At 35.4% G+C, this 14157-nt stretch overlaps 3 protein-coding genes across 5 annotated transcripts; 1 reads left to right on the top strand and 2 right to left on the bottom strand.

The window, feature by feature from the left end:
• Window positions 1–33: 33 nt before the first annotated feature.
• On the bottom strand, window positions 34–2186 carry LOC116182994 (the record flags this gene model as incomplete). Its single annotated transcript, XM_031503584.1, has 4 exons — window positions 2166–2186; window positions 1866–1952; window positions 1711–1815; window positions 34–1659 (listed from the first exon to the last, which is right to left on the bottom strand). Coding segments are annotated over exons 1-4 (1839 nt in total), but the record flags the coding sequence as incomplete, so codon positions are not given.
• Window positions 2024–3569, top strand: LOC116182997 (protein ANTAGONIST OF LIKE HETEROCHROMATIN PROTEIN 1-like). Of its 3 annotated transcripts, none has more exons than XM_031503588.1 (3): window positions 2024–2689; window positions 2750–3281; window positions 3340–3569. In XM_031503588.1, exons 1-3 carry the CDS (start codon window positions 2252–2254, stop codon window positions 3405–3407), a joined length of 1038 nt encoding a protein of 345 aa, XP_031359448.1. In that variant the 5' UTR covers window positions 2024–2251; the 3' UTR covers window positions 3408–3569. The 3 variants fall into 3 exon arrangements, with proteins under 3 accessions (XP_031359448.1, XP_031359449.1, XP_031359447.1); XM_031503589.1 differs by having other exon boundaries at window positions 2024–2249; window positions 2304–2689; window positions 2750–3569; XM_031503587.1 differs by having other exon boundaries at window positions 2750–3569.
• Window positions 3505–4454, bottom strand: LOC116182999. The gene is made up of 4 exons (XM_031503590.1): window positions 4305–4454; window positions 4069–4248; window positions 3734–4014; window positions 3505–3655 (listed from the first exon to the last, which is right to left on the bottom strand). Exons 2-4 carry the CDS (start codon window positions 4129–4131, stop codon window positions 3556–3558), a joined length of 444 nt encoding a protein of 147 aa, XP_031359450.1. The 5' UTR covers window positions 4132–4248; window positions 4305–4454; the 3' UTR covers window positions 3505–3555.
• Between the last annotated feature and the right edge of the window lie 9703 nt (window positions 4455–14157).

Here is a 14157-nt window from a genome sequence, read left to right on the forward strand (position 1 = left end):
TACGCGTAGAACTTGAATCTCATTCCACACAACCTTTTCTTGTTTGGAATTAATTGAAAAATGTTTCCCAATTGTGTCGCTAAATTTTTTAAAATCCAGAAAATCTTCTGTGGCAAGTTCATTCACGATGTAGGGTGTACCTTCTTTCTTGGCCGCTCTGATAATTGGAGCCCATTGTGACGGTACATAAATAGGGCCACTTCTTAGTACTCTACGCTTCTGGCGCTCAATACTGGCGTGCATTGAGTCTCCTTCATTTTGGGTATGGCCTACCGTAAGGAATTTATGTGTAATGCTTTTGACATCAAATTTGTTAACTGCGCAGAGATACATAGAAACAATCATTTTGTTCTTATTTTGCCCTACGCAGTTGTCGGAATAGAAGATGACATCTTTTCCTTTGCACTCCGTTTTTAAATAATGTAATATACAAGTTGCTATTTCATTAGCACCTCTATTAGCAATCGCCTCATGCCAAAAGTAACAAAACCCTCTTTTCGATGGTATTTCAAAAACTGTGAAGTTCAAACAATTTAAACGGCATTTGTAATAAAATGTGGAAACATCTCCACAAGGCGTCGGTAAAACCGCTTGTAAGTCAAAACAGGCTATTTTAAAGGAAGAATCTTGTTTTCCTTTCTCGACGTCTCGAGCCTTTTCTTCTCTACTCTTGATTTTGTTGTTAATGTGCCGTTCGTATCCTTTCTGAAGCGACAATCTTTCGTCTGTATCAGAATTTTTAAAGGTTTCGCAAATTGCACATTGGTCCTTTTTAGGTTGGAAAAATGATATGTTAAATTGGGTTTTAAAAATGTGTTCATAGGTACATTTTTTGGCAACTGGCAACCCTTCAGCCTCTTGCTCGGATTTATAGTATCGATACATTTGCGCTATCGTTAAAGATCCGTCTATGTACTCACGTGTCGTCTGTGCTCTGAGATAATGAGATTCTATTCGTTCAAAAGAGTTGATGTGAGCAACAATTTTTTCTTTAATCGAAGTATTGATTGTTTCCCTCTTATTGAAGTTTCCTCTTCGATCTCTTTCTATCAGAGCATTACCATTCGATTTTTTCCATGTTGTCCTTATAAACTTATCACCAATGTCCAGGGTGTTCATGAAAAATGTTTTACACACTTGTATTTTAATTCCTCGCAGCGTCAAGTAATAACACAAATTTTCACTGCGATTACTTCCCTCAATGGCTCGACGGTATTTTACTTTTAGAGTTTCCATGTGACTACTTACAAATTGTCTTTGAAGAGCATTATCTCCTTGTTTCCAAAAACAAGTGTGAATAGTTAGTCTATCAGCATCGGTAAATTTAGTAGTACACGCTGACCTGCATTTTGTTGTACAAGGAGGTTTTAAACGTTTTCCAGGAATCTCCCTATTACCTTCAGACACATAGGGCAAACCTGAATTTACCCTCATTTTTTTCACGTTCCTTTTCCAAGTTTCGGGCCTAGCGATTATTTTACGTGGTTTTTTCTTTTCATCTTGAGCTTCAGCGATAATCCGTTTTTCTACATCATTATTAGGGTTCACTTCGATTTCAGAGCTTGTGTTTTCTGGTGAACTAGAATCATCACCTGAAGGTGTGTAATCTTTATCATTAATGGAATCATCTGAGTCAAAAATGGCTGCATCATTATTAATCTAGAACGCAAATGAGTGTAATATGGGAAGATTCTGATATTAACTGGTCACCTCCTCCGCTTGCTGGTCGTCCAAGGGAGTCACAACATGTCCATTACTAATCTCTGACACTGCAGTATTCCCTGAGCATCCTGGTAAATCTAGCGTTGTTGAGTTCTAATATAAAAATAAGTACATAATTGTTATTTAAAGTTAAATCAACTTACGTTATGTGCCTCTAATCCAAAAATGAGATCATTGTATTTCGAAAAATCTACCTCTAAGTCCAATAAAAAGGGTTGATTCGTAGAATACTAAAATAATAAAAATTCAAATAAATGACAATATTATTTGTCGTGAATCATGACAGATTCATTAAAGCGGGGTTCACATTTGTGCATTTTCATGCTGCATTTGATGGCGCATCAAGTTGCTGCATTTTTTCATGCGCGCGTAGCTATTCAGATTACTGCAATTTTTGATGCAATTACAAATATCACTAGTTAGGGAATTTACTTTTTGCCAACCCAGTTCTCCTCAATTGGCATTCTGGAGTAAAAAATAAAAGTGTTTTTCTTATAAATTTTTCCCTCAAAGTTCAAATACTTGAAGTATGGATGTGGAAGAAATTGTTCTAATAACACTTATAATTGGTGCATCTGCAGCTTTATTATTAAATCGTAAGAGACGGTGGTGGGTAAGACCATGGATTGAGCAACGGGAAACAAATAGTCAAGGCAATTCTAATTTGTTGCACAATGAATTAGCAGTGCTGGATAAAGAAAATTACAAGAATTTTATTAGAATGGATGAAGATACTTTCAATGATCTATTGAAACTTATTGAAAATGATATACAGAAACAGGACACTAAATTCAGGAATGCAATTTCGGCCAAAGACCGATTATCTGTTACATTGCGCTATCTAGCTACTGGCGAGTCTTATAAAAGTCTTTCCTTTTCATTTAGAATGGGACAATCAACAATTGCTGGAATAATCCCAGAAGTTTGCATTGCCATTTACAATAATTTAAAAAATCAGTATTTAAAGGTAGATACAGCTACACTCGACAATGAATAAAAATGATGTTTAACTAAATAATATTTTTAGATGCCTACTACAACCCAAGAATGGTTAAAAATTGCTAATGAATTTGAAGAAAGATGGAACTTGCCACATGTGTTAGGTGCATTAGATGGTAAACACGTTGTTATAAAAGCTCCCGCAAATGAAGGATCGTCATATTTTAATTATAAGCACACACACAGTATCGTACTATTGGCTTTGGTTGATGCCAATTATAGCTTTTTATATGTCGATGTGGGTAGAAATGGAAAAATTTCAGATGGGGGTGTATACAAGAATAGTTCACTTGCTGCAGCGATTGAAACAAACAAATTAAATTTTCCAGAGGAAAGACCATTGCCAGCGGGTACCAAACCAGTACCATATGTAATAGTTGCTGATGCAGCATTTCCATTATCCCGTCATATTTTAAAGCCGTTTCCATTTCGTAATATGACTTGGCAACAACGTATATTCAATTATCGCCTAAGCAGAGCACGAAGAGTTGTGGAGAACGCATTTGGGATATTAACAAATCGTTTTCGTGTATTATTGAACATTATAAGTTTGGACCCAAGTAAGGCCCAAACATTAACTCTAGCATGCATTGTGCTACATAATTTTTTGCGAACAAGGTCCCCAAATGGTTATGATGTTAAGGAACAGAACATTGATAGGCGATTCACATTTAAGTACACCTTAAGTCGACAAGCAGGCAACAGGTCAACTGCATCAGCACTTGATAATCGAAATGAATTTGTACAATATGTAAATGGTATAGGAGCAGTAGAATGGCAAAATGACTTAGCATAGCATTATTATTATCAATAAACAAATGTACAAAATAAAATCTAATCATATTGAGCATCAACAACTTTTGTAAATATCTCCTTCTTCAACATCCGTATTTTGTAAGGGTCTTCGACTTTCCTCAACTCTGTTGCGATTGTCCTACAACATAATAAAAATTGATAGTTTTTTTAATATTTATCACTGGCAACTTATTTAATTGCTATTTAAAACACTTACTTTGCAAATATATCAAATTCATCTTCAATGTGGGGCCTTTTTTTGCAACTTTCGAGGGATTGTACAGCGGTTTGGATTAGGTCTGCCACAGAGTTCTGCATTTTCCTCTTGCTTTTTGATACTGTAGGTGTAGTTGCCCTTGATGTCGATGTTTGTGAAGTGCATGGACTGTTATTGAAAGCATCAACTTCATATTCATCCAGGTCTTCCAGCGTGCCTTCAAACACAATATCCTCATCATATGTAACTGTAGTACCATTGGGCGTGAATATTTGGGTCTCCTTAAAATCAATTACAATGTGATTATTTTAAAAACCTTATAAATAAATACTTACTGATGGTTCAATATTTGATTGGCTTTCCCTCACTGGATCGCATTCGTTTAAAAACTGCAGCATGTCAAAACACCAAAGTTTCGGTTCGTAGGAATCTGCTGAACAACCACTGGACAAAAAAAGGCTAAGGGATAGTTAGTCAAAGTCTAGAGGCACAAAGGGTTAAAGGTGATGAGGTACCTGTAACATTAATACTTATTTTATTACTAAAAAAATTACTGCATTTACCAACTGACCTGTTGGTAGACTAAATTGTGCCCAAAATTTGCAATAAGCCCTATGCATTCAGTGAAATTGCTCCTAGCTTATCCTGTGTGCCGAATGTAGGCATTCATTTAGCGAGGTCTGTACGATGGGTTGTCTATCAAGCAGGTGCAAGTGATCCCAGCAGAAAAAAAATCAGCTGAGCTGTGACAGAAACTCCTTGAGGAATCGTTTCCAGCTAATGTCTGGTATTGAGCTGAAATGATTATTTAGACTATTTAGAAAGTTATAACTCGATCCCAATTAACGACATTACCCCGACATAATAAAAAATTTTGCGTCCGAATTACGTGTACTTTTTTAATTATGTCTTGGTCCGTTAAATTGCGGCACTCAACCTGATACTTTTTCATCAATTCATTTTTTATTGATTGTATTGCATTTTGCCGTTTCATTTTATTCTTATATTCTTTCATTTTCGTTGTATACAATAAGGGTTGCGCTTCGTACAAAATTATAAGGTCCTCCACTAAGGTACGCGACCATGGAAAAGCACGTATTTCACGGTTTATTTTTAACACTAAATAAAATAATTAACCCAATTCCAAACTGTTTAAAATTAAAATGTAAGGTTAAGAAACATAAACAGCCATGAGTCAACGAACTTTGCAAACTTAATTCTAGCTATTGGCAAGAGAAATATTCCTAAAAATATTACTAAAGATGCGCCAAAAAATGCATACAAAATAGAACGTGGTCTAAAGCATGCATTTCCATGCGCATCAAAAATTGCAAGAAAAAATGCATAATGTGAAGGGGAAAAATGCAAGCATTTTAATGCCGCATCACAGTTGCAGCATGGAAATGCACAAATGTGAACCCCGCTTTAGACTTACTTCTTGTAATATTACGTTAGGTACCAACTGGCAATTTTGAAGTTCAGCATACGTTTTCTTTGGTTTAGAGGTGTTCTAAAATACAAATACATCTAGAGATTATAAAACCAAGCGTTTGTTTACTCGAACCTCACTCTCTTTCGGATCCTCGTTTTCAATGTTATCTTTATCTAAAGCCAACTTTACTAACTTTTTTGCACGAGACATAATAACAAACGAATGTGCAATACTCGCTCAAGATACAATATTTGTTCACTTAACACCAAATTAATCTGTTGCCAGCGGAAACAAACACACACTTCACTGTTGTTGGTAGGAAAGCAACTGCGTCATAATTATAGCGGCAAAATAGTTTTTGATGCTATAGAGCCATAACTGTTGTTTGCGGCGGTAGCGCACCATGATGCGCAAGTATTCAAGAATCATATGGCCACAACTGACAGTTACGGCTCTATTGCACCACAATACTATGAACCTGCAATAGGGAAATATCTTACACTGCATTGAATAATATTAAAATGTTACATATGGCTATATTGCAGTGCATGCGTTAGACATAGAAGAACAGCAATATGGACTTAAGTGAAAATTTGAATTTTTTGCACTTATGGCACTATTGAACTAGATGTGCGATATGTTATCTTTTTTTGCTACTAAAATTTAGAATAAACATGGCTAAAGCAAGCTGCAGAACGTATACGTCCGCCCCGCGATGAACAGTTGGTTGCCTATCCTATCTTGATAACATGCGTTTATAGCAAAATCTACGTTACGCGCGGTCTAGTTATAAGTCTCTGGTCATATGCGTCCATATGCCATACATAATTAGGGCCATTTGTCGAATATTTTCGTCGGCGTAGTCTTTTACGTTTTCTGTATTCTACGCCTCCTGGGTCCAATTCTTGTAAAATTACCTACTATAATTGTAGCCTGTGTCACAACAAATCCATTCTGTATACATCTATGATGAATCCAACGATATCCACATAATTGACCAGATTCTTTTAATTGGCTTTAGATAAAATCGATGATTGTGGATAAATCCGAATAATGTTTTTTTCTATACAATTTTAACTTCTTCAATTTACGGTTAAGTGTTGATAAACTCATCTCTACATTATGTCTCAAATAGATAAAAGCCAGTATTTAATAATAATAATAATAATAATAATAGACTTTATTTGTACATAATTGTGTAAAAGTATATACATATCCTGTATTGGTAGCTAGTACAAAACGGATTGGAAAGCAGTTTCACTGTTCAAAGTTCCAACCCTTATCGCTTCTGTAATATGTGTTATATATAGTGTACATGTATAAAAGAAAGAAAATAAAACAAACAAAAATCATGATTAAAGGTCTAATCTAAAAAAAAAAAAAAAAGGAAAGAAAAGTGTTTAATTCTGATTCATAAATAAAAGTTTCTTGTATGAATATTTAAATTGCTGTGCCGATTGAAGTTTAAGTGATGATGGCAATTTGTTGTAAATATCATATATGCAATACGTAAATGACCGTCGAAAAATCTGCATTCGGTGCGGAGGTGGTGTTATTGATCCTTTAAATCGTAAATTTAAATTGTGCACATCAGTACGATATCTAATTTTTTGATGCAGGTATTGTGGTATTTTTGTACAAATTACGGAATGATAAAGGGAAGCCGAGTGAAGCTTCCTTCTATTACTCATTGTTAGCCATTGAGCTTCTTTAACCTTGTGCGAAATGCGATCATATTTTCTAATACCATATACATAACGTATGCATGAGTTTTGCACATTTTGAATACGACGCATTTCACATTTGGTCAAGCAAGGGCCATATACAACATCACAAAAGTTGAATCGACTTAAAATTAGCGCATCAGTTAGCATTAGTTTTATGTTAGGTGAAATTACATGTCGATTCATCGTAATGCGTTGCTAGGTGCATCAAATAAATCTACGTTATTCATTTAGATTTTCCACAAACGCCACTGCACATTAAACTCGCAACTCACTCTGCAATATCCGACATAAGTGTTGAGTGTGTGACAATAATATGTTCTTTTCCAATATATTCAATTTTTTTCGCAATATATTCAATTTTTTTCCAATATATTCAATTTTTTTCCCAATACATTCAATTTTTTTCCAATATATTGGAAAAGATAATTTTATTATAATTTTGTGACCCTTAGGCGCTTTCGTACTATTCCATTTATTTTCTATTAAAGACTAATTTTTTAATAAAGGATTTTTTTACGTGTCGGGTGGGCGCTTAAAGGGCTGTGCCTAGGGGAGAAAATGTTCCTAAACCGGCGCTGATTAGAGAGCAAAGTAAAGAAATTGCTGTATTAAAAGAACAAAATAAAGAAATAATAGGCTTGCTCCGTAATCAACAGGTGGCTCTGACTACTGCTTCATTACCAAAGAATCACCTTCCTCTAGATATTCCTGTACAGTTACCACTCAATACTGTTGCCGAAGTGACAACAGTTGAAGAATTTTTTTTAATATTAATACTTTTTTGATTGTTTACCTGTTTAATTTAGTTTATAGTTATGTATAAAAGAAAGAGAAAGGAAGTTGTAGGGCGCAGGCAAGTGTACCGAAGAGCAGCTGAAGCTGCTGCTGCTTCTGTGCAACAGTTATGTTTTAGAAGGGAGATGTCTGTCAATGACTGTGTAAGTTTCACAGATATTACTAATCCTGTAACTGCGGAGGTACGTGGTAGGCGTAGGACAGAAGTTCGACCAAGTACGTCTTGTGATGCAATTGAAAAATTGGATACCAGAACAGTTACTATTATTAAAGATGTAAGCATTATACGGTTCTTTAGATAACTTTTCAGCATTTGCGTTTGAGAATTATCTTGGTTATTTGAAACGTCTAGTAAGATCTCCCTCAAAACCTCTGCAGCAACTTTGTAAGCGATTAGATGAAATAGGTTATCAAGCTACTAATATAATGGATACAGGACTGTTTCAAAAGTATCATAATGGACTTTTGCCTCGTGATTTGCGAAATTGTACACAATTTAAAATGATTCAATTAGAGTCCTTTGAAATTAAAATAAATTCTTATAGTAATGCAAATTCATTTTGCTTAATGAAAGACATTTTATCAATTTATCAAATAACAATGTGGAAATATGCCCTATTTCTTCTGTAAAAGCAAAATGTTTGGTTTGCCCTTTTAATATCTATTCATTGTCTAACATTGACCATTACGTTTCTTTACCCCTAATTCCCTCTATTTGAGAATAATAGCCGTCTGCAACTTCTTTTACTTAAACAAAAGCTACTATCTTAGTTTTAGATCTAGTGTTTTGAAATATTTTAAAAATAAAAGTTCTTGGGTGAATCTATTTAGTATAATTTTACCCAATATTTTCCAGAAATACGTGATAAAACGTCCTTAGGTAAATAGTAAAAAAAAGCACAAATTAAAAGTCAATTTTTAAAGGAAGGTTACGAGGTAACCGAAGAAATGTTAGACAGAAAATTTCGAAATTAAAGAAAACCTACATAGTCCAGTCAAATAAGAAAAAATAAAAACATTAATCGGTAAAGATCTGAAATTTTGGTACACATGTTCATTAGTGTTCCCCATTGGACATACTAAAAGTCCCCGTCAAAATCTGTTGTGCTCGAGGCGCCATCCTGGAAAAAAGGAGCACTTTTTCAGTTTCTTGCCTATATATCGGCAACAATTATTGATACGGAAAAATAGTTCAGATAAAAAATATAGTTTATTAAATTGCCCATAAAAAAGCATATTAACATTTTTCTGTATGCCCAATACTTTAGCTATAATCCGACATCGAATAGGGAATCAAGTATCCTGAGCTCTCGAAACAGTCGCGCAGATATTTTTTTACAACTTTTTACAAATCATTAAAAATTCATTGAAAATTCTACCAGTATTTCTTATATATGCGAAGTCGTCGCACTCAAGCTTGGTATGAGACACGTTTAGTAAGGTTTCTCATAAAACTCTCTCTCAATAGAACTTTCATCTTCAATGTGAGCACTGAGTGTCCGAACAGGGTCAAGGTCATTCTGAAGGTCTGATAACGATGTCGGTTTTAATATCTCTCACTAGCAGGCACGTTATACTTATGCAGATAAGGGCGTTCTTCAGCTTCAGAAATCATTTCGTTGCTCCAACACTTTTACACATTTTCGCTTACCTTTTTGAAAAAAACATGATGTATCATCAAACATTATGTCATTGGTAGAATGCTTTATCGCACGACGATTCTGTTCATTTTTTGGCTCTATTACAGCTATCGATGTAGTCATAAAAAAGACGGCCTCCTATAATTACGATACGGGGCCTAAACGCGTTCTGACGTATTCAACGTGAGATTACAGCTAAAGTACTGGAGATACAAAAAAAATGTAAATACTCTTTTTTATAGGGAATTTAGTAAACTATATTTTTCATGTAAACTATTTCTTCGTGTCAGTAATAATTGCCGAGACATGGGAAAAAAACTGGAAAAGTGTACCGTTTTTCCAAGATGGCGTCTCGAGCGCAACAGATTTTGACAGGGACTTTTAATATGTTCAATAGAAAGTCCCAATAAATGTGTATACCAAAATTCAGATCTTTACCAATTAATGTTTTTATTTGTCCAAAATTGCGCTAATTTGACTGGACTAACACTGGAATCAAAGATACAACAACTAGGACTGGAAGGGGTAGAATTTCGTGGGAACATTATGAATCATTTGACGATTTATTTCAAGCAGACGAAAGTGTAAATATACCACATACAATTTCGAGCATGCCACCAATAAGAGATAAACCAGAAGCCTTATCACAAACATTTGAAGTGAGTGAAGCAGAAAGCGCACCTACGAAAACCCCTAGCGGCAGCTCACATAAAATGAGCACATTGTTCAGGCAGAGAAAAAAACAACTCGAACTCGAAGAGAAAGGATAATGGAAATAACTTTGCTACGCAAAGCAATAGGAGAGAGTAATGACATTCAAAAGAAAGGAATGAAATTTTAAAATTAATGTTAGAAAGAAGTATATCATGCATTGTTTGTTCTAATGTAAAATATTTACAATAAAATTGCCTTTTTTCTACGCCATTTTGATGGGCGGCGACAACATCGTTATCATCCGCTTCTTGGTGATTATTTTCTCAATCTATAATTGCTTCATTGTCGTGCATTTCTTCCCTCCACATAAGGGTAAAGTTGTGCAAAACACAAGCAGCAGTAATTATTTCTGTTGCGAAGTCAGATTCTGCAATGTCTAAATATTTCAGACGCCTGAACTTTCCCTTTAATTGACCGAATGCCCTTTCGATAACTCGTTGACAATTTAACATTGTAACGTATTTGGTCTTCGTTTAAGTGCCCATTGTCCCGAAAAGGCTTTAAGAGATTTTCCATTAGGGGGTAAGCCGAATCTCCAAGAATATGGCAATTTTGTGGCATTATTGTGTTGTTATTTACCAGATGACCATATACTGGACTGGTACGCAGAACACGTGCATCGTACACTCTGCCAGGCATACCCACATAATGTCCATACATTGTTTTTTGTGATTACATATTCCCTGAAGAATTACAGAATGCACTTGTTTACGATTGTAGTAATCGTTAGCGTTTGCAGTTGGTTGTTTCATTTGAATGTGGCAACCATCAATAGCCCCAATAACTCCAGGGAATCCACCTGACTTGTCATGAAATGCCCTAATTGCCGATTATTTGCATTGCATGATTATTTGGCCACGTTATATATCTATTTAGCAACTCTACAAAAACTGCAACAACATCTTTAAAAATGCCATGTGCAGTACTTCTAGCCAATCCGAATCGATCTCTCTACTGCCAAGAATGATTCAGGTTTGGCCAACACCCACAAAGTAGACAGTATCTTCTTTTGCAGGTATTATCGAGTTTTGTAGTCGTTGATTATTTCCAATTACAGTACTTAATTCTTCAAAACATTCTCGCGACATCCTAAAGTGCTGAACGAACAGATCCCCCAAATATTAAGGGATTATTTCCTCATAATAATTTAAATTTCGAGGAATAGCATTTCGTTCCCTTACCTCATTGCCAATAATGTTTAGGGGTTCTGCTAAATCTCGAGGGCCTATGGCCCGAGAGCTTTTTAGTCGCCCGAGAGTATAGACATCAGTTTATGCCCGTGGTACATACGCAAGTACAAATAGTTTTCTTCCTCAAAATTCGTTTACAAAATAATTCATTATGTTTGATCAATTGACGATTATGCGTGGTTCCCATTTGTTAATGTGATTGAAACCATCCAAACGTCAAACTTAATTTTAAATAATTCAATTTATCGTGAATGAGCAAGAAGTTCGAGAAACTATACGAAATAAGGCCAATCTTGTGATTTAGTAGGTATTGACAATTAATAATTGACGTTTCTAATTTTTGATGACCTGCAAATATTTGTTTGTTTTGTCATTAAGTATAAATGAGTTACTATGGTGATACTATGCCCTAGCGCAAAAAGTGGTACTTTATGCTCGCGTATCACAGATATAAAATGTGCTATTATAGGTTAGTAAGACATAAAAATATTTTACAGAGCTCGTACTTGGTTACTTTTGGTGGTCGAGATACTACCACAAAAACGAACGTAATGCTTCGTCTTCTTTTGATAAATAATGTTGCCATTGGTTTCAGTTTTTTGGAGACCATAGGAAACAAGAAATCTGTCTCCACATTACAATTATGCAAAGTAGTTACACGTACGTTTATCAGTTTTTAAGTTATTTCATTGTAACCAAATGATGGTGGTTCCAGGTGCAGTTCAGGTTTCATTTCCCAACACACAGGAAACCGATGTCAACGCTAGCATAAAAGTGTGATTGAAACACGCGCCGCAGCGCTTCTCCTTGGAAGCTAAGAGAAAGAATTGAGGTTCGTGTAATAATACAATATGTTATTCTAGTCCGGTCAAATTACGGTTTGGGCTGGATTTTGTTACTTCACTCAACGACACCAAGCGCATCTTACTGACACTCCTAATGCGCCAATAAATAAATCCACCGGTACCAGTTTTCCAGCCCTTTCTCCTAAAGTTTTGATGCCACTACCGAAACTAAAGTCAACTGTTAAGCGAGTGCAAAGAAAGAGAGGTAAAACCGCCATTATTACAGAGTCTCCTTATAAAGCGGAACTGACTGAGGCAATAACAAAATCGAAAAAAGTCAATGAAGCACAAAAAATAGACATTTATTTTATTAGGAGTATAAGTTAAACTTTATGTGACTGAGTATGAAAGTTTAAACGCCGAGCGTAGCGAGGTGAGTTAAATTCATACGAGTCACATAAAGTAACTTATACTTCGAATTAAATACTATATTTTATTTTCAAACGCCATTTAAATATAATGTAGAAAATAGGTAAAGATGCACTCAATAGGTACCGCAAATAATATCAGCATAACATTGCTTTGTATCCATGACTACAGTATAACTCAAACTGACAATTTCACTAAAGTAAACTTGACAATTTTAGTTTTTGTAAAGCAGTTATCTCCGTCTACGGTACCGAGATGGTCCTATATACTTCAAGATGCCAAATGGGAAGGAATATACTGGTTATTTCTGGAGGAGGACTTCTTCAACTGTGTTGGCAGATTGCAGAGGTGCTATTACCTACCTGTTTTAACACAGACATGGAGGATAGAAATCTGATACAATTGCTGCAGGGTACATATCGAAGCATCCTTATAGAATAAAGAAGACATTGCCACCAAGATCCTTTTGCATGATACAATGAAAATTCATAAAGATTTCGGGAAGATTTCAGAATATAATACAAGCGCAATGTTACAAAATGCCACTTTAAATAATTGCACGTTCAATTTTAACAGCAAGTAGAATAATTTTCTTCAGAAAAGGTATAGTTTTGTTTGATTTGATAAATAGAAATATAAAGTTAGTGGACGTAAATGCTAAGTGTGTATTTTGATTTCACTAGAGTGGCGTATAAATGTTATACGCCGCCGGAGTATAACACTTATACGCCGCTCAAAATAGGTGTCAAAAAAGTGACACTTAAACCTTCATAAAACTGTCGCTATAACTACAGTTAAACGACGTTTGAAAATAAACAAAGTTAAAAAAAATTTGTCAGGTGTGAAACAGAAGGTAACCATAGAGGAAAAGTCTGTTCCAAAAAAGATAACAGAAGTTCGAGAAAGCTCGGAAGAATCTGAGGAGGAAGACGACATCTTATGTTTATACTGTAATGACCAATATTCCACTTCAACTGAAAGGTGGGTTTCATGTGTTCAGTGCAAAAAGTGGGCTCATAATTCTTGTGCTGGGATAGACACTGACGACGACGAATCGGTACTGGTCTGCGAAATTTGTGAGCCTGGAAAGCGCGGGTGCCCCCGTAAGCGGGGCAGAACGAAGTGAATGACACTTTTTTTTTAAGTTAAAAACAAAAAGAAAACTAATTGTTTGATTTCTATTTCCTGTTGTTTTTTATGTTTGTAACATATTAATAAACCACCACATATCTTTATAAGGTTGTATTAAGCCGTTCACACTCCAAAACAGAAATTAGGGTCCCCATTCCGCCCCGGTGTCCCCTACTCATAAGTAAAGCTAATTTCTTTCAAAAACAATAGCATTCGTTCAAATTGTAAGGTAGTAGGCTATCTTTCTCTAATATATGGGCCTGCCGTTCGCTATCTTTTTCTATTACAGACTTCTAAAATCGGCAACATTGGCTATGGTTAGGTAGCTATCTACGGGATATATTTATACCGCACGCCGATAGAAATACCCGCAGATAGATAAACGGAAGATATCGGGCGGTATAAGTTATTTTGCAGGTACGAATCTAGTACTTTATCCGAAGATGGAAATACCGGCCCTTAACCAATCAAAACTTAATTTAAACTCAATAACAGATGCCCTGAGAACTTGGGCTGTTACCAATCCAAGTGTACCTCATACAGCGATCACATCCCTTCTTCATACATTAGCACCTTTCCAT

This window comes from Photinus pyralis, unplaced genomic scaffold (assembly GCF_008802855.1).
Source record: "Photinus pyralis isolate 1611_PpyrPB1 unplaced genomic scaffold, Ppyr1.3 Ppyr1.4_unclustered_Scaffold8311, whole genome shotgun sequence".
Lineage (NCBI taxonomy): Eukaryota > Metazoa > Arthropoda > Insecta > Coleoptera > Lampyridae > Photinus > Photinus pyralis.